At 41.3% G+C, this 23,638-nt stretch overlaps 1 protein-coding gene across 3 annotated transcripts in view; it reads left to right on the forward strand.

The window, feature by feature from the left end:
* LOC147636593 (uncharacterized) overlaps window positions 1-12,826 on the forward strand; it is a 103,016-nt gene extending 90,190 nt beyond the window's left edge. Inside the window, exons 8-14 of one of the 3 annotated variants that reach the window (XM_086800022.1) lie at window positions 10,604-10,714; window positions 11,142-11,293; window positions 11,453-11,492; window positions 11,628-11,690; window positions 11,773-11,978; window positions 12,126-12,274; window positions 12,389-12,826. In XM_086800022.1, the coding sequence (XP_086656148.1) occupies window positions 10,604-10,714; window positions 11,142-11,293; window positions 11,453-11,492; window positions 11,628-11,690; window positions 11,773-11,978; window positions 12,126-12,274; window positions 12,389-12,768 (1,101 nt within the window). In that variant the 3' untranslated portion in view covers window positions 12,769-12,826. Of the gene's footprint in view, window positions 1-10,603; window positions 10,715-11,141; window positions 11,294-11,452; window positions 11,493-11,627; window positions 11,691-11,772; window positions 11,979-12,125 lie in introns of all 3 variants that reach the window. The other 2 variants (XR_015266172.1, XM_086800021.1) reach the window with 2 other exon arrangements.
* Window positions 12,827-23,638: the final 10,812 nt, after the last annotated feature.

Below are 23,638 nucleotides of genomic sequence, written 5' to 3' on the forward strand. Positions count from 1 at the left end.
GAGCATCTGTGACTCGTGGGCTATCCCAAACTCCGCATGTATGATGTCGTTGAAAGATCTTGAAGATTAGATTCCTAATCTACAATCTCTGAAACCATTTGATTTGATTTGAAAAAATTTAGTCATCAGCCCATTTTTCTAGAAAAAGTTGATATGGCATTTCTTAGAGGGTCCTTTTTTGAGTCCAAATTTTGCCTAATGATATATGGATTAGTCTTGGAGTCTCAGATAAGCACATTGGCTGAGAGACAAGGATAGAGAGCTAGAAGGCAAGCGGGTTTCCAGAGGACTTACTTAATGCTTGACGGTATTTTTTGACACGTGCATCCCACACTTGGATGCCGTGGACATGACTGTACAAGAAAAGTGCAAGGCCCTGTGGTCAAACACCTGGCCTGTTGTGAGCCCTTGTCCACGGTTTCTGGAGGACTTACTCAATGTTTTGACTATATTTTCTGTCACATGCATCCCACACTTGGATGACATAGACATGACTGTTAAGGAAAAGTGCAAGACCCCATTGTCCGACACCTGGCTTGTTGTAAGCCTTTGTCCATGGCAGGGGGGATTCTGGAGGACTTACTCAATGTTTGACGATATTTTTTTCTCACCAGCATCCTGCTCTTGGATGCATCATGCCATGGAAGTGCAAGTCCCTGTGGTCGGACACCTAGCCTATTGTGACCCCTTGTCCAGGGTTGTGTCAGCCTGTGTGTCAAGGTCAGGGTTGTGTTAGCGATTGAGCGACCGCAGGAGAGTTAAGGTCAGTTGTGCACGTCCTGCACACATATGTAACCCTCTTGAGAGATGTACTGGTGTCTCGTGCATGGCCGGGTGAACAGGTACCTGTCAGTGTCAAATGTTTAGGTCTAGGGAGCCCGGTGTGTGTGAACCCATTCTAGTTATGGAAACTAGCAACACCAAATGGAGAGTGTGGAGGTTGAGGGGCCACGGGCTGTTTACAGCCCATTGGCCAGACCAATCGGAGGGACAAATCCCAAAATAGGCGCCCAAGCATAGGCATCCAACATTAAAGGGTCATGTGAAAACACAAGCATTAATAATTATTTTTCTTGTCCTTTACAGCATCTCCTGCCCCCTACCCCCCATTTATAGCTTCTCCACAAGTCATACCTGTCATCTCTCATCCCTGCAAGAACCCATCTGTTGTATGCATGCCTGGGGCTGCCTACAGGCCAGAAACACAAGGAGGAAAGGTCAAGACGCCAGGCGACCTGCTGTGTAGCAAAACACAGCAATGAGAAGGTCATCTGGAGGAAATCACAGCATCGATTGTGCTTCCCACCAGTACAGCAAAACATGGCCAGTTTGCTACCTTCACAGGTTGCTCTGCACGAAGTCTTGGTGAGTCTTTGGGGGCTGGAAACCAGCCCACAGGTGAGTCCATTCACATTCAGCAATAAAGCAAATACACCATCACAGTGGGGCCCTTCAAAGGGTGGGTGGGGATGCTTTCCGGTGTGCTCTCTCTTTTTTTTTCGTGAAATGGTGTTTTATATTATATGTAAAATGTACATCAGCCACATGGCTCACACAGAACCTATGGCCCCAAACAAAACCCCCACAAAAGATCCTCTAAAGGATCATGACCATGCAAACCTGTACACTAATAAGAAAGCCTCCTAACCAAATAAGCATCCCAGATAGAAGCATCAAAGATGAGCCAGCCGAGCCGCCGTAGACCATAAGGAAATAACATCTGCATCCAGTAGCTGAGCTGAGAGAAGAGAAGAAAACTGCCAAAGCAGCAAACCGCGGATACGTAGAATGTGCCCATGTATTCCAGACAAGGAATAAAAAATGAACCCATTCCGTGTAGTCCAAATATGCCAAAGTCCTGTCCATCTAAGGAAATGGAATATCACAAGGTGGCTGTCTGAAGTAATGACTTGAGGACAAATCCCAAATATCCACTGATGAGCCGAAACAGTAGACCTCTCTACTGCCTCCCAAACGCGAGAGACAAAAGACCAAATCTGACGGGCCACTGGACAACTCATGAACAGATGCATAACTGTTTCAGTGCATGTCGTGCAGAAGAAGCAAGAGGCCAGTGTAATTTTACGACGGCTCAGCTGATCCCGTGTAGGTAACCCTCCCACCAACATCCTCCAAATGAAAACCTTACCTTGGTAAGGGAGTTTAGACTGCCAACCACTCATAAGAGTTTTCTGCCACCATGATTTAGACTTGTGCAATCCCCACACCTTATTGGCCTTGGCTGAAACCCAATCTTTCTCTGATACAAGCTTATGATAGACCTGGTTAGCTGAGAGTGATATCAAGTCACCAGATTTACATAGTGCCCAATCAAGCCAAGGCTGATCTACAGATGGCCGAGGCAATGGAGTAAAAGGCTCAACTGCATGCATGATGTCAGCCCATAGTGGCTGAAATGTCCGAGGAACCCTAAAGTGCTGCCGAATACGACGAAATGAATATGGCCTGTCACGTCCAGGTATCACAGCATCTCGGATTCTAACCAAGCCTAGCCTGACCATGCGGTTGAGTCGTATGCGTGAAGCATCTCTGTCTGGCCAAACAATGACACGCGACTCCACAAATGTTTCGAACTGCAAAGAGTTCAAAAGTAGTGTTTCATGACCAGGATCCCACCGAGCCAACAGTAGAACTTCATGCCAAGAAAGGAGAATATGCGATAAAATGTGTGATGAGCGAATACGGACAGGATGAGCCGCATTCACAATGTCCCACCATGAAGCCTACACACGTGTCCGCCCATGTGACAATCCCTCCAACTCAATCAAGTCACGAGCCATGAAAACCCAAGGCTGCTCTTGCAAACACATATCCTGAAAAAGCGCCCACCTACGCGCCACCATATGCAAGCGGACATCCAGTAAAGCAGCCCCACCCATTCTTTTGGGCGTCGTAATGTGATTCCAAGCTATCCATGTTTGACCCATAATATTTCCTTGCCTCTTCCACAGCATAAACCGAATGGGAGCAACCAAACGGATGAGAGATTTGTGCGTCCAAGGTAGCAAAGGTAAAAAATAGGAAATCATGCTAAGCATAATAACCTGAGCTACCTTAACCCTCACATGCATAGGCCACCCTTGAGCTTTCCAATACACAAATTTATCTGAGATCCGAGCAGAAATCCAAGCAAGAAGCGCTTGGGGGTCCACATCCACACCCACTGGATAACCAAGATGACGAACAATGTCTCCTGTATGCACCACACGGCCTTGCCACCCTAATGCCTCAAGATCAAATTCCGTGCATACAATGAGGGCTGATTTTGATGAATTTATTTTCAGCCCAGAAGCCAATGCAAAATTATTCCAAGCTTCCATTGCTCGATCTATATTGGCTTTTTCGGCCCTGAGAAACATAAAAGTATCATCCGCAAGGGCTTGAGCAACCAATTGCTTGCCATGAGGGAGATGCAAACCAACCACTTCACCATGCGATGCCATAGCATCTAGGCGAGATAACATAGGATGAGTGGCAATGGCAAAGAAAAGAGGGCTAAGAGGACAGCCCTGCCGGAGAGAACGGGTGATCCATTGAGCATAATCCGCGTGATAGAGCCAGAGCCAAGTAAATGCACCAAATTAGCCATTTTGGGACCAAAGCCCATGGCTGTCATTAACTGAGAAAGGAAAGACCAGCTGACATGATCAAAAGCTTTTTCAAGATCCAGCTGCACCATCACAATCTCTTGCTTCTTTGCCTTGGCATAATCCACTCCAATTTGAACATTAAGAATATTATGCAAAATATTCCTGCCATGCACAAATCCATATTGATACGGATAAACAAGAGTAGGAAGCACCTTCTGCAAGCGATTGGCAAAAATCTTTGTAAAGATTTTATACATAATACCCATAAGTGAGATCGGGCGCCATTGAGCCAAAGAAGTAGGCGAAGGGACTTTGGGCAACAAACGAAGTATGCCCAACTTCCAATCGGCAGGCATATATCCCTCATCCCAAACCCTTTGACAAATAAGCGTCAAAGGCTCTGCAAGCTGATCAGCATATTTTCGGAAAAACTCATTTGTCAAACCATCCCAACCAGGGCTCTTTCCCATGGGAAGTTTGGAGAGAACAGCTTCCACTTCCCCTTGAGTAACAGGAGCATCAAGCTGAACCGCCACATCAGGGTCAACTTGATATCGTACTTCAGCAAACAATGACTCCCTTGCAGCCAGGACAGCCGGTGAGACATCCTCTCGAGGGGCAAGCAAATCTTCATAAAACCTGATGCAATGCTGAATAACCTCAGAAGGTTGAGTAACAAGGTTGCCTTTGGCATCCATCAGCCTAACAATATTCTCACGCATATGTTTTTGATGCAACTTATCATAGAAGCGATGAGATTGACAGTTAGCATCCCGCAAAGCATCAAGACGTGCAAGTAGTTTAAAGCGAACATATTGTGCTTCCTGCACCCTAGATAGCTCCTTTTTCAGCCATTCTATGGCATCCGCAACTTCAGCATCCATAGAGTCAGTAAACATGAACGCCTGCAAGCCCTTTAAAAGCGACTCAAGGAGGGCCACATGCTGTTTTTGTATAGAGGCATTAGCAAGACCATAATGACGTGCTAATTTCCGAGTGTTGGTAAGGAACACTGGCCAAGCATGATAATCAGCCATGGACACTCTTGTGGAGAAATGTCGTATCAACTGACGCATATAAACATCAAAAACTTCATGCTCCAGAAAAGTGTGATTTAAGCGCAAAGGCAAGCGTCCCAACAAGCCTTTATATGCATCCACAGGATGATAGACCATTTCAAACACAAGCGGCCAATGATCTGACAAAACCTGTTGCTGATCAACCATCATAGTAAGAACCTCTGGCAAAAAGAGATCTTGATGTAAAATATACATCCTATCCAATCTAGCATAAGTGCCCCGAAACTGTTGTGAGGCATAAGTGTAACCCCTTTCATCTGAATGCAACCAAGACCACATGTCTTGTTTTAGCGACCTTGCTGCAAAAGCTTCCCACGCCTTTTTCTCCGGGCCATCCATTACAGAATGAGGCGACGTGGCTTGCTCCCTGGAGACACACATATTAAAGTCCCCCATCACAAAGCCAGGATGAGAGATTGAAAGAGCACACAAGTCATTCCACAACAAACGGCGTGCACGAGCATTATTTGGAGCATACACCCCTAACAACCATAAAGGCGTATCATCCCAAACAATCTGTATCACTAGAAATCTTCCATGAACATCTTGAATCACAAGAGAAGGCTGAAACTGCGAACGAACAGCAAACATAACACGTGACTGCGAAGCAGGATGTCCGCTGTAGAAAACATGAAATCCCTTATATACATAGGCTTTGCCAGCCAATTTATGCTGCTTATGTTCAACTGCACACAAAACATCCCAACCATGACAAAAAGTTGTACGCCAAAGCCTGAACTGCTTTTGGCGCGAAGAAATACCCTTTACATTCCATTGTACAATTTTCATAAGCCTTCCCAGAAAAGGAATCAACAAGGCCGTGTACTAGGCCCAGGACAATCTGCCAAATCACGAACCTTTTGAAGCATTGCATTTTTAGACATGGTATTTGTGATCTCAGATTGCCCTTGGAGTTCCCGAGCACGTGTCAAAGGGTAATGACCATCCCATGGCGAGATGACCTCACCCTTCGAACCAAACACAAGAGACAATTGTTGTTGTGCTTCTTTTGTTAGGCGATTTCTAATAGGATAGCGTTCTACTCTATCCACCCCAAGAGGCCCTGTACCCTGAGAAAGTTGGCCTCCCGGCCTCTCAATCCTGGTCTGTTGCTGGGCACCTGAACCCAAAGGGCGACGAGCATATGTATGTAAGGGCCCCTGATGAGCACCCAAAGGCCCCCGCCAAACAGCATCTGAGAAATCCCCCCGCGGGGCAACAGATCGTGTCTTTTTACCACGTACTTCCACCCATGGCTGCTCAACCTCATTCTGAACATCCACATGTACATCCATGTGTTGGGCATCATGTGAAGGAGCATCATGCTCATCTTCCACGGGCAACTGCCCATCAAGGATATCCTTTGTAGCAGCAACTTGTTCTTTCTTAGGACATTCGGAGACAAAGTGGCCCATCTCACCACATTTGAAACAGTGGCCAGCAAATGTATCCCACCTCAATTCATACATTAAAGGTTGCAGCCCAGCCATATTGACACGCAAATGTGTCGGCCTAGGTCTCCCAGTATTCCACAACATGCATAGACGATTTCGGTTTCTAGATGTCATTCGAGGCACCACCAAGACATCACCGATACCTCGCATGAGACTTGGTAAAACACGCCAAAACATTGGTGGGAATTGTTTCACTTCAACCCAAACTGGGCAAGCCTGGCGCAACATATCTTGGTACTCTGCCATAGGCTTCCACGGAACCACATGAACCAACTGCCCATCCAAAAAAAGTGGCACCTGCTCCAAGACTGCCCTACGGGCTTCCGAAGTGCGAAAAAGTATTTCATAAAAGCCTCTCGGACCATCGTAAATCTCCTCAAGTGCCTCAGGCGACACCAAGCGGCCCAGCCATGCTCTAAGACGAGGCAACAATGGAATACGCCCAGTAAAGAAAAAGATAGCAGCACGATCATGAAAATCTGCTAGCTGTTGTAGCAACAAAGGAGTCTCCATGCATACATCAGCCACACCACTATTATCCACTGCAGCCATTTGCACGCTATTTGCCTTCACATATTCTTGCAGAAGCTCACCAGTGATCTGCAGCAAACGTGCAAACTCCGGAGAAGGTGCCTGAGAACTTTCCTCTGCATTCTCTCCAACATTCACCGGAGTATAACTTACATCAACATCAAGCCTTTGACGTTTTTGTTGCTCTGAGGCATCTGAAGCATAACCCACATCCTTCTCGATCATCTCCTCAATAAGATCCATGTTAAGGCTATTGGCAGCCATGTCGCCAACAGCAGCAGCCGGATCATCCAAATCCATGTACAAAAGCAAAGAAAACTCGTTCTCTCAAACCCAAATTCAGCACCTGCTACAGTGCTGGCTGGAAACTCTTCTGTACCTGCAGTACCTGCTGAAACCCTAGTGTACCTGCAGTACTGGCTGGAAACTCTTCTGTACCACCTGCTGAAACCCTACTGTACCTGCAAGTCACCTGCTAGAAACCCTACTGTACCTACAGTACCGGCAGCTGGAAACTCTTCTGTACCTGCAGTACTTGCGGAAACTATTGTACCTCGAGGAACCCCTACTGTACTGCAGCACCTGCTGGAAACCCTACTGAACCTGCAGTACTTGCTAGAAACCCTAGTGTACCTGCTGTATTTACAGTAATACCTCTTGTTGCAAGCAGCTCCACTGATAACGAAAGGACAGTGAATGAGAAGAGACAGAGAGAGCGGTGTGCTCTCTCTGTCTCTTCTCATTCACTGTCTGATGTGTAAATCATGAACTATGGAATCCTGAATTTCTGCTCTAACCAATTAACGAATCCTACTCCAAGCTTCGGCAGGTAACATTTTCACCCTTAGAGCCATCATTGAGGAGACCAGATTATGCAAACATTGAGTCTATTGCTGCTTCCTAGATTTCCTAAGGCCTTTGACTGAGTACGACTCTTCATGCACCTCCATGAATTTTCCACCACATATGATTTTGGATGTCATGACATTGTATGAGTCAATGAATAGCCGGGTCTGGGCACAAGGGGGCTTATCCAAAGAGATTGGCAGCATGTCAAAAGGGGTGCCCTCTCTCTCCGAATCTTTCTAGGTTATATATTGATGAGATTTCAGATTTTATTGACGAATGAGAGGGACAGACCTGCAGTTAGCCCACACATTAGTAGGCATTTTCTCTTGTATGCGGATGGTATAGTTGTCATGTGAGACATAGATGAAAGGCAAACAGGAAAGAAAGACCATCAAGTGCACCTATTGCAAAAAGCTTGGACATACGGAAGTCATGTGTTTTGAGAAGATGGCCAAAGAGCAATCAAAGGATCATGCAAACTTGGTACAAGAGCATGAATGACCCGTTGACATGAGCTAAGGGGGATGCCGGGCACCCAAGTTGCTCAACCATGGCGGCTGCTCATAATGGGGACCGTACAAACATGAGCTAGCCGTTGCTTGGACAATACAATATGAGGTGGAGCATTGATATCCAACAAGCTGTTATTAATATGCATAAATAAACTTGACAACTGCTGTTTAATGTAAAAAGCATACATTCTATCATGCGAATCATGCTTTGTGTGCTTTCAAACAGTGACAAAACTCAAGAACATAGATAAACAATCATGCAAAGTTCAAACTTCAGACCTTAAACACATGCAAAATATGTAGACAAATTGGCAACATGCTGCATAAGTGCTAGCAGTGTAATAAACTGATTTTTTATAACCATAAAAAAATGAAGTGTTTTTGAAAGGCGTTTCAAACGTTAGTTTGAAAGGCCAGGTATAAAATGTGTTTCATAAACTATGAAACACATTTCATTGCTACTATGATGGTATCACTGTATGACCACCATAGTTCATATCATACGTTTCATACTGCCATTCTTTAGGGAGAATGATATGATTCAGCCCCTGGTGGCGTTTCGTACGCGTGGCGTTAAATTTGAGGCTATAAATGCCTGTGGGAGTTGGGACTTAATAACACTTAGCCTTTCACATTGGAGTCTTGGACAATTTCAAAATTGACACTTGATAGTAGTCTGGACAGTGGACTCTATAGATACATTAAGTCTAAAAACTTGAAACTTGAAAGTAAAAAGCCCGGGCCCTTGGAGGTTGGCCCTAAACTTTGAAGATAAAAAACTTGAAACTTTGAAAGTTGATACTAGAAACACAAGAGAGGAAAATTCATTAAACTTCAAAGTTCACATAGATGATTGCACACATTGCACATCATAAACTGTCTCTTGCTTGGGTATCCTGCACCTTCACTCACATTGCAAGAGCCAGCTGTCTCTCCCAAATCGGCTACTTTAGCTTCAATATCATGAGCTCCATCTTTGGGCAACAAGCCCACATGCTCTTTCCCGCCAAAGAAAAAAAAATGCATTTTATACACATTTGAGAAGCATTGAAAGCCTTTAAGTTAAGGTTTTAAAATTTGACCCCTAGCCCTTCATTTTGGAGGCGTGGAAACTTGAGTTTTTTGTGAGAGAGAATGGGCATCTTATGAGGTTCTTCATGGAGGTAGTACCGAGATCATAGCCACCATATAATTGTCCTTACTGATTGTTTGGATTGATGGAAGAGTTATTTTTTGTGTTTCTATTTTCAGAACCCCTTGCTTCAACAATATAAAGTTGCTCTTATGTGTGCACCCAAGTAGGGTGCAAACTAACACTTGCTATTATCTTGACTACTTGATACCCAATTTGATCCTAGGGTGAAGATTATGTAATCATACTAAAAGATAGTTAGTTTTGCTGGAGTTACACCAGTAACCAAAGTCAATTCGTAAGGTTTCTTGAATTCTCCTGTAAGCTAGACACAAAAGGCAAACTGTCTAGCTCTCCCAGTCCGGTCCGCAGCTTTTTTATGAGGGCAGTGGTAGAGATTCTCCTATTTTCATTCGTAGAGGTATTGCCCAGCATGGTTTATTGCAGGATGTTCCTCACTCTGATTATACACCCCCTAGACAGAGGATTGACACCAGTTGGGAGATTATTGCCAATATTACAGCATGGTAGATCTGGAGAGCTAGATGCACGGAGGCTAGTGAGGGTTTCCAGATTTTTGGGTCTCAGTGCATTAGTACTATATGGGGTGATATCATCCACACTCTTATGGCTACTTGGACTTGCATTCAGGGGCCCTCTCGTTCTGCGCAGGCGAAGCATGTGATATTTATGCGGGAATGGGACCATGGCATCTTCTTTTCCTTTAGTACCATAGGTCTTACATGGCATCATGATGCTCCTCAGTGGTTGAAATCACCTTGCATATTGGGGTGATTCTATTCTTTTCTGGCTTATAGATGTGATTGTTATAGATGTGATTGTTTTATGTTTTTCTCATACTTAATAGAAGTCTCTTTCTTTATAAAAAAAAAAGGCAATCTGTCAAGAATAGAAGTGCTATGGAGGCCGACTGGGAAAGACTGTAACTGAACTTTTCGTGCTAAAATGCAATTATGCAAGACAGAACATGAGTTAAGCAATAAATCTTTTTATGGGCATAAGATAGTGTATGTTCGGCTTCTGACAAAAAAAAAAATGTTATATGAATGATGGATCATGTATTTGAGTTTTAGACTGCTGTTAGGTCAGTGCTGATGATTGCATCCTAGTCAGTATGTGAGCTTGAATATACTTTAGTTTCATGACAGCAAAGTCAGGTTCAAAGTTAGTACATTAGTGTAGAGAGAGAATGTATATGTAAAAGGACAAAAACATCAACTTTATCATGTAAATGTACTGTACTAACAACAATATAATCACCTTTTAGGACATGTCTCAGACATGACTCTCTTATCTGTATGGTCTCATGAAAACTGAGAAGCACATTTGAGGACCGATGAACTTTAGCAATTATTTACTAATTAACAATAGAATGTCTAACTTTTACTCATCGATTACTTTTCCTGTTTTGCAGGAAGAATTTTCTTTGCTAGGGGCTAAAGTCTTTGACATGGATGCCTTCTCTCAAATGCTTTTAGTTGCCCAGAAGTCTTCTACTGTGGGCGGAGCTTTCTGCTTAAATAAGGTAATGTATGAAGGCTCTTGCCAGCTTCTTTGGTAGGATGTTATACTGAGAAGTGTGAGGTTATGGTCTTTTGTAATTGCTAGAGTAGGTCCTTTTATCATATTCTTTCTCAGGTTAACTCAACTGATCATACATACCTTGCAATTTTTTGCATACCTAAGGGATGCTCAAGTATTTGGAGAAATTTAAGAACTATTGATTTTCCCTTCTATCTCCTCTTCTCTCGTTCATGTCCCCTGTGTGTACACGCACGCTTACATGCATTTCTCCTCCTCCTCCTCCTCTTCTTCTTCTTCTTCTTCTTCTTCTTCTTCTCTCTCTCTCTCTCTCTCTCTCTCTCTCTCTCTCTCTCTCTCCACTTCTACTCTCTTTCCACAGCTAAGGCAGGTCCCTTATGGAGAATTGTTTCTCTTGTTGCACTTAGCAGATAAGCTTGCTATCATTATCGGATGCAGGAGTCATGCCTCTTCCTCAAGGAACTGGGGCAGTAAGAGATATACGTGTTGCCCCTCCAGGTGGAAAGCTTCCTGGGAGGCTGGCATTGGTGGCTTCGTTGGGAAAAAGGCTCTCTCTTTTCAGGTGTTGTGATAGAGTATCAAATAATGATGGGTGTGTATTTTTCAGTATAGGACAAACTCACTTTTCTGCGCTTAGTTTTGTGAACTATCAAGAGTCTTTCCCCATCACTTTTGATGATCTAGTGACTTGCAAGTTACTAACATGCAGCTGGTTTTGCAGTTTGGAGAGCAATAATGTTGTTCTTACATATAATTTACAGGTACAAGCACCCCTTTATTGTGTTTTTGTATCATTTGATCGAGTTATTATTATTATTAGGCTACCTTGTGGCCAGAAGCAGAAAGCAATGCCCTTTTTATCTTGTCCTAAATGTAATTATTGTTTTTTATGACAGAGCCCATGCTGGTCATGTGCTTGGGATCCGAATGAACCCAACCATGTGTTTGCTGGCTTGCAGGTGACATGACTTTTACATGACAACTTCTTGTTGTGATGCATCTTTTCCCTTTTTGGGGCTGATATACGTTTCATGCATACAGGATGGATCATTAACTATCTTTGACCTCAGGCAAACTTCATCACCTTTGGGGTCTGTGCATGGTTTTTGCCGTCAACCTGTCCATTCGCTACACCCAGTCAATGAGTGCAGCCTACCTCAAGGCCTCAGGAGGAATGGGATCCTTAGTGCTTGTTCAAGTGGCGTCTGTTTTTGGGACTGGACAACATCAGGTGTTCAAAATTGCAGGTACTCATTTTTGCAGATCTTATGAATCTTGCAATCCTGCAGTTCAAGAAGGCACCCAGGGGAATAATTGGTCTTTTTGCGTGGATTTTATTGACTTAATGGGATCTTTTTTTCAAGGTCTTAATTCAAGATTTTTCTTTTGCATAGGCCATATGCCATACCGTGTCCTAACAATCAAGGAGTATGCGTTGCTCTTGCATACAATCATCTCTCAAATGTAGCTGTGTCCACCTTCCGACCAAAGCCATTTGAACATCAATCAGAAGCTCCTAGTGCCTCTAATGGAATTGAATTGGGTGAGTCAAACGGGCTATCGTCGCAAGCCAATTCGCAGTCAAGCTTGGGATTGCACCCTCTTCGTGCAACTCATGTCCCTTTGTTGAGGAGTGGTGTGGCTTCTTTTTCTGAAGGTGAACCAAGGCACATAAATGAAAGAGAGAGCGTACACTCAAATCATGGAGCTGAGATGCCAGTTACTGACATTTCCAATATAAACTGCGGGTGGAAGTATGGAAACCCCATGTTTGGGCATGTAAGTCCGGTTGGGATGCATAGATCTGCTATTGTCTGTAGTTCAAGGCGAGAAAGCTCTTCAGATTTTCAAAGTGTGTTTGCTTTTGGGAATGAGGAGACACATGCACTTATGCTATGGGATGTAAAGACACTCACGGTGGTTGAGCGCCTCAAGGCTCATAGCTCTCCCATCTTGGATGTAAAGAGTATGAATATCGGAGAACATTCGATCCTTGGTTGTACGAGTGTGACAACCCTTCAAGTGTATAAGAGGTGAAAGATCAAGCTCTACAAATTATCCCTGTGCTATAATGTACAAAAACTTCTGATTCAAAGAGGCATGCTCATTCAGTGTAGCTGTGTATTTGTACCTCGCATCGGTTTAGTACCCCAGGGTAATCTCCTCAAGTTGCTTAATGGGGTTGCAAGAGGGGAGGTGGAGGGGTTGTATGAGAGGGTAGAGAGGGTCCATGAGTTCTCTTTCACAGTTCTGGTGATTGGGCCCTCTTGCATTTGTTTAGCGCCCACCCAATCACATCACAGATCACCCATCATGTCTGAAGAAGGAAAACTTGCATTGCTATCAATAGATTGGCATTTGTCATTGAGGTGTCGAATAAAAATTGATGTGATTTTTTTCTAAGTAGTATTTGCTATAGGGTTGTCAATACCTTTCTAGGTAGGGCTTTCATAGTATGTCATCCGGTCATGGATCAACTATGTGTGGGAGACTTGCTGAAGGAAGTCTTCTGTACTGTAGTTGAGTGGACAGGGATTTGAAGTCCCAATGCTGAGGTCGTGGTTTCAACAACGGGACCAGGTGCGACATGATGAATAAAGGTCTGGGCTCTAGCATGTTGGGTTGACGTACCAAAATCCTCTTAGAAAAAGGGCTTACTGTAGGAGAATGCTATCTAATAGAGGGGAAGTTTCAAGGCAAGTGCGAGAAGGTTATATAGCATGGAACTTAAGTGAGGACCTGGATTGATAGTCAACTTAACCGGAGTGTTGGTCAAATCTGGTTTATCCCAAGGCCCTTAATACTATTCAGGAAGAGGATGTGAGAAATGGCTCAAGTTACTATCATTGCATGCACGATATGTTTGACATAGAGGTTAAGTCCCAAGATTAATATTGTTGATTTTAATGGACATCTTAGTCTTTTGAAGGGCTATAAGATTTAAGGGCTCATTTGAAGTCTTGCATTCTTACATTTTGTGATTTTAGCCATCCATAATATGCTCACTTTCTTACACCATTCTTGTAATTGCCCCCCCAAAAGAGGCTTTAGTCCCAAAAATGACTTCAAGGATGATTTGCAATTTTAAAGATTAGGAATGCAAACAAACCCAAAAAGACATGAAACTATGTAAGTTTTGTTGGCTAGCATACTTCGATCCGGTAAGATTTCTGAAAACAAGCAGCAGCAAACTTGCAATATCCGAACACTTGAAAGTGGATATCCTTGCTTTTGAAACATATTATCTTGAATTGTTGAAGGTGGAGAAATGAAGGCATCACGGCTAGGCGATTTTTACAGCAGCAAGAGTTTGGCATTATCAACTGATCAAGGCCAATTGAAGTACTATTTCCTGCTTTCAAAAGTTCAATTCAAAATATTAGGAAAATTATCAAGTATTACAAAAAATAGTTGGAAAAGAGTCTTGGGGATAAAATAAGTTAAAAAAGTTTATGATTATACAACTAGAAGAGCCTAATAGCTAGCAGCAGAAGAAGAAAACTAGAAGTAGGATTCGGGAAAAAAATTGGGAATGTAGTTAACTTGCTCATAAAATGTTAGGAAGCTTGTCGGTTAGAAATTTGCCAAGGGAAGATGTAGCAAGGTTGGTTGCCCAACACACTTAAATGGTGGTTTTCCTCTCGACAGCATGTCTAAGTCCTCAACACTCGCGACGTAGTATACATTTTAATCAGACTTAAATATGTAAGCATAGCATGTCCGGAGTCCTCGACACTTGCGACACAACATACACTTTGAACAGAGTCCTCGACAACCGTCACACAATATACACTTTAAACAGACTTGCATGTAAGCATAGCACGATGACAAGAATATTGTAAACATTACTTGTATTACTTTCGAGAAAGTGTTACATGGGAAGTCAGGAAGCTCTATGTGCTCTGTACTATCATATGTGGAGAACCCAAAGTATGTATGGAAAGAGAGGGCTATTATAGGAGGAACGAGAGTAACCGAGTAGAAGGCCAAGTGTATGATACAATGTCAAGCTTGTTGAGCTGAGCCTGAAATCGATGGCACTGAAGGCGAAGGGATTCATAGAGGAGATGGTGGAAGGAGTCTCAAAAGCAGACAAGGAGGGAGTAGAGCAAGAGCACACCTACATCAAGCCACTTTGAAGCTCAAAGCCCACTAGCTTAAGTCCCATTACATCACGGATGGCAAAATTGTCTACTCTGTTTTTCGAGTCACAACTCCTTGTCAAAGAGACCTCCCCTATTATAGTGTTTTCACTACCAAGGACAATACCACGTGTGGTTGAGTGTTCAATCAAGGGAGAACACCACCTAATCAACCCTCATTAACCCCTTTTTGTGCATATGTTTCTCAAAATTGCATACGTTGCAATATTGAGAAAATGTACAAGCAAGAAAACAGAAATCACACATGTACATGAGGGAGAGGCCTTGACATTTCAAACACATATACAAAGCAAGAAGAGAGAAGTTGCACATGAAGATGGAGAGTCTTTAACATCTCAAATACCAAGAGGTACATCTCCTAAGTTTCTCTCCTAAGGAGGTACTCCATCACATGAGAGTAAAACCACCCCAAGAAGGTTCTCTACTAAGGAGGTACTCCAGCACATGAGAGTAAAACCAACCCAAAGTGGAGCACATGAGAGTAAACCTCGACATGAATCCACAAAGATTAGAAAGGGGGGATAATTATGCATAGTGGCTTTGGAGAAGATACAAGCACTAATGCTTTATCATCCTATGAGGAAGCGATGGTTTTCAAGCCTACCATAAAGCTTGAAGTTCACATCCATCTAAACAACCATCAAAGAAGTTGACAGAGTATTCTAATCCTATTAAAGAGTAGACTAAAATCTTCTCAAGAAATGGTAAGAGAAGAGGAGACTAAAATCTTCTCAAAGAATTGGTAAGAGCATGCCATCTAAACAACCATGAAAGAAGTTCACATCCATCTAAACAACCACCAAAGAAGTTGGTAGAGTATTCTAATCCTATTAAGGAGAAGAGTAGACTAAAAGAATTGGTAAGAGAAGAGGAGATTAAAATCTTCTCAAGAATTGGTAAGAGCATGCCACGCAAATCGGAGGAGACATTCAAATCATTTTGATTGCATAAATTCTTCCTATTAAGGATACCAATTTAGCAAGAGCAAATTGAAGACCCGAAAGGTATTGGTTCTCTTTTTGGTCAAGGAGGAACAATAAGAAGCTGAGAAGTCTAAACCATGATTAGATCTAGTATGCATGAGTTCAAAGGTAATCTATTGAAAGGTCCTAAGTGTGATGACCTAAGAGTTTCTCTTAGAAGATATTCCTTACACTATTGTGGGCCCTCACAACTATCTAAGTGAGAGAAGCTACACTCCACAAGACATAGCTGCCATTTTTTCCTTTCTTTCTTCTCAAGAATAAATACCTATTGGATACTTCCTCCAAAGAAGCCTGAGGTTATGGAAAAACTTCAAAGATTGGATGCTCGAAAGAGTTAGAGCAGGAATGGAAGAACAATTGCGACTAGACTCCTCAAATGATTCTAACGCGAAATAACATGCTTGGGTTTAAAAGAGACCTAAGGCCAATTTCCAAAGAGCTATTAAATTAGGTCAGTACTTTGAGAGTGGCGATATGAATGTGTGGCACTTCATGTGATGTTTCAAGTCATGACTATCTTAGATGGACATGTTGGTGATGGCATCATCACTAAGAGATGCAAGGAAAAATGGGATAGCCTACCATGGATAACATGAGCTTAGTAGTTAAGCTTCCTAATAGTAGGATGCAATGTTGCACATGATTTTTAGTCACATGAGTTTTTCTCTAGGGAAGAGGGAGTACTCCTACATAGGATTCAGTGCTGCACATGCTTTTTAGTCATATGAGTTCAATTCAAGTACTCATCCAAGGAAGAGGGTGTACTTCTGCATAGGATTCAATGTTGCACATGGTTTTTGGTCATATGAGTTCAATTCAAGTACTCATCTAAGTCCAAAAGGAGACAATTGGGATTGGTGTAAGCTCTAGGGATCACCAAAATAAATTCGTGGAAATTTTTTGGAGGAGGCATCCATCAACTGCACATAGGGTACGACACCACTCTTACAAGTCATTTTTCAAGGTACAATTAGACCTTTAGTCCAAATTTTACGAGGTACAATTAGACCTTTAGTCCAAATTTTACAGTTTCCTTCATTTCTTGCATTTTAAATGTCAATTCCATGAGAAATTGGGGTTAGATTAAATCAAATTAGTATACTCTTAGTTTTTCACAACTCCCAAGAAGAGAATGCTCTATAATCCCATTTTGACCTTATAGCCTTAGAAAATTTAGATTTATGTCTACCCTTGTAAATAGCTTATTAAATTAGAGAAATTATATTGTTGCATCATAAGAAAATGAAAACTAGGATTATGATGATTTGAACCAAAATCTAGAGGGAATCAATGTTTAATTAATTTATGAATAACTATTACGTTAATTAATCCTACAGAGAGAAAATTAGCTTATGTGCACTACTATTCACAAATGTGGTGTACCCAAGTTTAGGATTTGATTTTGAATTAGAATGTAGGAGATTAAATTTAATTAAAGATATTAATATGTAAATTAAGGATAAGAGATACCCCATGTGTAATGAGAGAAAGAGTAGTAGAGAGAGGAGGTGATGCCCCGAACTTATTAGAAGTAGTTAAAATTGTTAGGCCTAAAATTTAGATTCTCTTATAGGAAAAATTAAGATGCAATTTATAACAAGAGATTAGAATTCTAGAGAGATAATACTCAAGAAGTGAATTGTAGAGAGAGAATACTGAAGAAGTGATGAAGAGAGAAAAAATGTTTATATGCATTAGATGTGCATGGGTGAATTAAGGTCAATGCTAGTCTAAAAACTTAGGATTAATTTCAAAAGCATAAAGGTATTTATGAAAAGTAAGATAGTTTTTTAGCGAATTAGGATTCAATTTGGATAAACCAATATAAGAGAAATTAAAAGAATAAAGGTAAATTAATGAGAAGTAGGATATTTTTTTAGCAAATTAGGGTTCAATTTGGATAAACCATTATGAAAGAAATTATACTTTTAAAGAAACTTGGATAATCATTTTTTTGGTGTGATTAAATCACTAATAACTATCCTAGAGTTAATAGAGATAATGGTGTAATTTGGATGAACCATTATAAGAGATTATATTTTTAAAGAAACTTTGATAATCATTTTTTGGTGTGATTAAATCACCAACTATCCTAGAGTTAATAGAGAAAGTCTTATTTACTCCGTTTATTAAGGGTACGAGATGCACATTATCTACCCCAAAATAAGATTCATGTGAAACTAGTTTGACATTAGTAAGCTTAATACAAATATACAATTTTCTCTAGGAAGCTGGGAAGGTAAAGACTTTTGTGCATTAATGTCCACGATCTAAATACACCTTAGGGATAAATAGAATTTGGAGGGTTAAGACTAACTTTAAAGAAGAAATAAGGATTAAAAAGTGTCATGATTAAGGAGAGAGAATGTTCAAGAAATAATGTAGAGAGAAGAGTTTCTTGCATGTGCTAGTTCTGCATGTTCAAGAAATAATGTATAGAGAGGAGTTTCTTGCATCATGTGCTAGTTGCTTCCATGCGCTAGTTGTGCATGTTCAAGAAATAATGTAGAGAGAGGAGTTTCTTGCATCATGTGCTAGTTGTGCATGTGTAAAGTATAACCAAGGTTAATTTAGAACTTCAAAGTCAATTAAAAAAATAATAATTTATAAGCTAGAGAGTAGCATTCTAAGAACTGAAAATACCTAGGTCTAGAGAGAGAAGAACCAAAATATAGAGAGAGAATCCTTATGCTTACAATAGGATTGTCAAGTTATTAACAATCCTAGAGGGGATGAAGCTCAATTAAAAGAAAATTTTGAACTTGGAATTGGCGAAGATGTTTTTGAGAAATTCTAAGAAAAACAAGACTCCTAATCTTATGTGCATAGAAGTTCACTAAAAGACTCTTAAAGTTATCAACATCAAGATGATGTTGATAACTTATGGAATTGGAATTGGCGAAGATGTTTTTGAGAAATTCTAAGAAAAACAAGACTCCTAATCTTATGTGCATAGAAGTTCACTAAAAGACTCTTAAAGTTATCAACATCAAGATGATGAAATTTAACTAAGAGAAGTAAGAAGTTAGAAAAAACCCTCATTGTAAGTGAAAGACTATCCTAAATGGAATCTAGAATACTTGCGAGAAGTTACAAAAGAAAACTTCTTGAGAAGATATATGTGGCTGGAGGAATTCGAATTTCTCGGAGTTCCGATTGGAGAGCTGTGATGTCTTATTGAGCTTGTAATAGTTTATAATGTTTTGGATATGAGTATGATGCATGTTCCTTGAATCCATGTCGTGAAATTTTTGTTTGGACACATTATTCACATGATGCGTATGTGTTGTTTGTTTGTGGAAGCATGTGAAGGTACCACACACATTCATGGATTGCCATGTGGATGTCATCTGTAGAGTCATTACACAAAGAGTGTTGTGTGAAACCTTGACCCCTCTTGGCTCAATGTGGGTGTGCTTGTGTGATGGACAAGGAAGGCGATCTGGAGTGAAAATAGAAAGGGTAGTGTTTGGTGGCTAATAAGTATGCATGCTAGTACTAGACATTGTGACTCTTGACGTTGGTATATGGATTATTTGTGCTTTTGGGATAGGTGCCAACTCGTAGAAGAAGCTCCTAGGATTACGGCATGTGTTGAGGTGGATGTGAGATGTGTGACTATTCGTCGATCAGTGCAATTTTCCAAGAGTGATCGAGCTTATTGGTGCATGATGTCGTCCTGGTCTCAAGATCATGATTGTCATACCAGTCTATGGATACCCCATGACACATATAGTATTTATGCCTCTAGAGTGTCAACGAGAAATATCATTAGGGGAAAAAGTCTATAGGGTTACAGAATCATCTTCTTATGCACTAGTATCTCCTAGAGAGGAGCCGAGATATGTACCTGCCATGGCTCTTGAACCTGTCATTGAACTAACAAAAGAGGGAGCTCATGCTCATATTCATAAGAAAGCAAGTAGAGCTAGACACCATTCCATTGGTGGTGAGCCAAGAGGAATGATAATGGAATGACCATTCGAGGATAAGAGCCTCATAGAAAGATATCAAGGAAGAGGTAGAGCTAGTGTCTACCAAGAGAACCAAGTTATGTGAAGAGAATAGAAATGACACGATGCTAATTGAAACCCCGATTCGAGAGACTCTCAAAACATATCATATCCCACCAACCAAAGGAGAGTAAAAAATGGAGAAAAAGTCCTCAAATGAAGCCACACAACATCGCCAATCCAAGGCTTCAGTGCAGGCCTTGTGAGCCTAGTAGCACCTATGAATGTGAGGGCAATGAAGAGGAAGAGGTGAAGCCCGTAAGGCTTTTTGCCAAGACTCTTCCCTATAAACAAGGAGACTATAGCTAGACTTTATTTATTGGATATAGGAGCAAGAAGAAACTTAATGTCCTATGAGACTTGGGTCTCATTATAGGAAAAATTACCCTTGATTCGACCCAAGCTCTAGTATAAACAGTCTAAGGCCTTTATAATAAATGTAAAATTCTTACCCCATGGGAGGCAGTTTTTACATTATGATTGTAGGTACAATGTTGGAAGAGATCATCCTTGGAAGGGAATGGATTGCCAAACACAACTGCATCATAGATTAGACCATGAGGATGGCCACAATCATGCGAGCACAATGGATAGCGAGTGTTCTTCTCTCACTGAAGGAGAGTTTGGATAGACCTCCATCGAGATCCAAAAGTTATTAACACTACAAGTAGGTCCCATCGAGTTGGCAAGTGTAATCATCCAAAAGTTCAAGGCCTCATCTAATCGACTCTCACCAAATTTCCCAAAACCAAAAGCAAAGGGGGAAAAAGCCCAACCAAAGGAGGAAAAGTATCACCAGCAAAGGCCAAGGAGGAAGCCAAAGGATAGTGACCAATCTTTCCAACCTACTCCCTCCATTTTCTACTAGAAATATCCAAGGAACCAAACAAAGTAAGGGTGGATACTGAAGATACCAAGGAAGCCTACTCGTGAGCCCTTTAAACAATTAAAGCCCAAGAACAGAAATCCTAAATAGGTGTGGATTCTAAAGGAGAGTATTCCCAAGAATAGAAAGTCTAAATAGGTGTGGATTCCAAGGAGAGTACCCCCAATATGCCGTCGAAAGTTGATACACAAACTAGTGGATCCCTAAGCTACAAAAAAATAGAAAGCTATACCACGATCTAGCCATATAGAGATCGGCGACCATTCAAAAGTCACTAGTAGCCCAAGGGTACTACTAGGGAAGAATTCATATCTGGGTAGTGAAAAAGATGCAATCCACACAAAGAAGGAGCCATCCTAGGCAAGAAGACAACGTTAACAAAAGCATCATCTTGCTTAAGGACCTTGCGTCAATAGGTTGCACTAAAATAGGTGTGGATGCCTAAAAGGAAAGACAAGGGGAAAGCTAAGATTGAGAAAACATGGATTGTGGAAGGAGCGGAAGCAACTGCAGAAGAAAATCCAAGAACTACATGTTCTTCAGTTTTGCATAGAATCCCAACTTCTCTATCTGGTGTGCTGAACCCTCTAATGAGCACGGTGTCAAGACTATCCCATCATAAGAAGGCCTAAAGATAATCAAAGCCTCATTCTTAACCTAGGTAGAAGTCAAGCTCATTAAGCTTATGCAGATTCCCTTAACTTGAGTCACAACCCTTCGTAAGTCCAAAACCCATCTACATGGGCCCTAGTTCAATGAGCATATGCCCAAAACGCATCTACATGGGCCATAGTTTTATGAGCATAAGGCCAACACCCTTCTAAGATAATTTTACTAATAAAATTGCATATTTTTTGTTGTTTTTATCATTGAGAAGAGCATACCTCATGCATTTAATTTTTTTTTGAGAACACCCTATATTTTTTATAGTTGAGAAGAAAATACCTCATCCATTCTTTATTGTGTTGAGAAGAGCATACCTTACGAATTTTTATTGTGTTGAGAAGAGCATACCTCATGCATTCTTTATTGAGAAGAGCATACCTCATGAATTTTTATTGTGTTGAGAAGAGCATACCTTACGAATTTTTATTGTGTTGAGAAGAGCATACCTCATGAATTTTTATTGTGTGTTAAGAAGAGCATACCTTATGGATTTTTATGTTGATAAGAGCATACCGCATGAATTTTTATTGTGTTGAGAAGAGGCATACCTTATGATTTTTTATGGTTGACAAGAGCATACCTCATGAGCATCCACATTGGTCAATCACATCTCACATGCATTGGGTCATAGGGCATCTAAATGGGCCATAGTCCTTTAAGCATAATCTTAAAACTCTTCCATGGCAGTTTAGTTGGAAAGACAACTTGGGAAGGTTTTTCTCAATGCAATTTTAACATTGAGAGAAGAGCACACCTTATGCAATTTTATGATGGAGAGCACACATCATGATTTTTAATGGTTGAAAAGAGCAGGCATTCCAAATGAGCAAAGGGTTTTAAAGGGCCCATGGGTATAGGGTGTCATGACTCATGGGCACATCTCATGAGTTATGGACACATCTCATGGGTCAAGGCACACCTCATGGGTATGGATATGAGTCATGGGCACATCTCATGGGTCAAGGGAACACCTCATGGTTATGGATATGAGGCATTCCTAGTGTGTTTTAGACACTTAATTATAATTCACTATGTATATTAAAGTAGTCAAAATTGAATCCAAGATGGTGTTTCTTAGAAGGCATTCGCACCTCACAAGGAACCCTCCCTGACTTTGCCGTTGGGTTCTCCAATTTAGCAAGGGAGTTGATGACCAAGTATATGTAGTGAGCAGGTCACTGCTTTTCTTAGTGCGACATTCTCTTGGCCTACATCGACTTTATCCAGTGCCAATAGGACCTCCAAACTGATTTGAATGCCAATGACAAGCCTCACTCGTAGATTGAGAGACCGGCCTAGAAGAAGCCCTAAATTTTGTGGACCACCAACAAGCTCAATTACGTGAAGCTAAGGAGGAATCCAGGTCCCCTAATGCAGAATGCTCGCTAATTTGGAGGGAAGCCAACAAGCTGTATTGCATTGCTCAAATAGCCCAATAAAGTTGGGAGAGCATCTGCACCACGTTCCAGGCCTAGAAGCTAGTTAGAGAAGAAACAGTGGTGCGGAAGGAAGAGAAGCTTCGAGCCGCCAGAAGAGAAAGCCAGGCAAGAGCAACCAATCTCTCCGAGGTAGGAATTCATCAACACGAAACGAAAAGTAGATACCTTGATGGATGCCGCCACCGAGCTTCTTACCCTCTCCTACCCACCCCAAAACCCTGCCACAATCCTTGAACTCCATTACTGTGCGATGTGATGAGCTATGGTGGATCAAATACTAGAATCAACATCATTAACAAAGTGATTAGCAAATAATTAAGATGTGATTAGTGAGTAACAAATTGATTAGTGAGTAACAAATTGATTAGTGAGTAATTAGCAAATAGTTTAATGTAGGCATGGATAATCAAAAACTAGCAAAAACATTTTCCAAGAAATTTTTCCCTGTTTCACAGCACATTTTTTAGGGTGTTCCGAAAGGAATTTTGAAAAACTCTGTGTGAGGGAGTTGTAGTATTTTTGGAGTACTACAGCTTTGTCTCCCTGAGTCATCTGTGATTTTGTCGTTTAGACCCTCAAAAAATAGCCCGAATATGGCATGTCGTCGTTTTCGTGCTGTTTTTAAAACGATTTTTCGTGGTTTTTGGGTAGTTTTTTGCCTCGATTTTCGGGTCAAATTTTGAGGTTGCTGGTTGAAGGCCAAAATGATCGATTTTGACTTCGGACGATCGAGTCCAAAGTCGTAGAGCTTGAT

This window comes from Cibotium barometz, chromosome 7 (genome assembly GCF_041138505.1).
Source record: "Cibotium barometz isolate CiBa-2024 chromosome 7, ASM4113850v1, whole genome shotgun sequence".
In the NCBI taxonomy this organism is placed as follows: domain Eukaryota; kingdom Viridiplantae; phylum Streptophyta; class Polypodiopsida; order Cyatheales; family Cibotiaceae; genus Cibotium; species Cibotium barometz.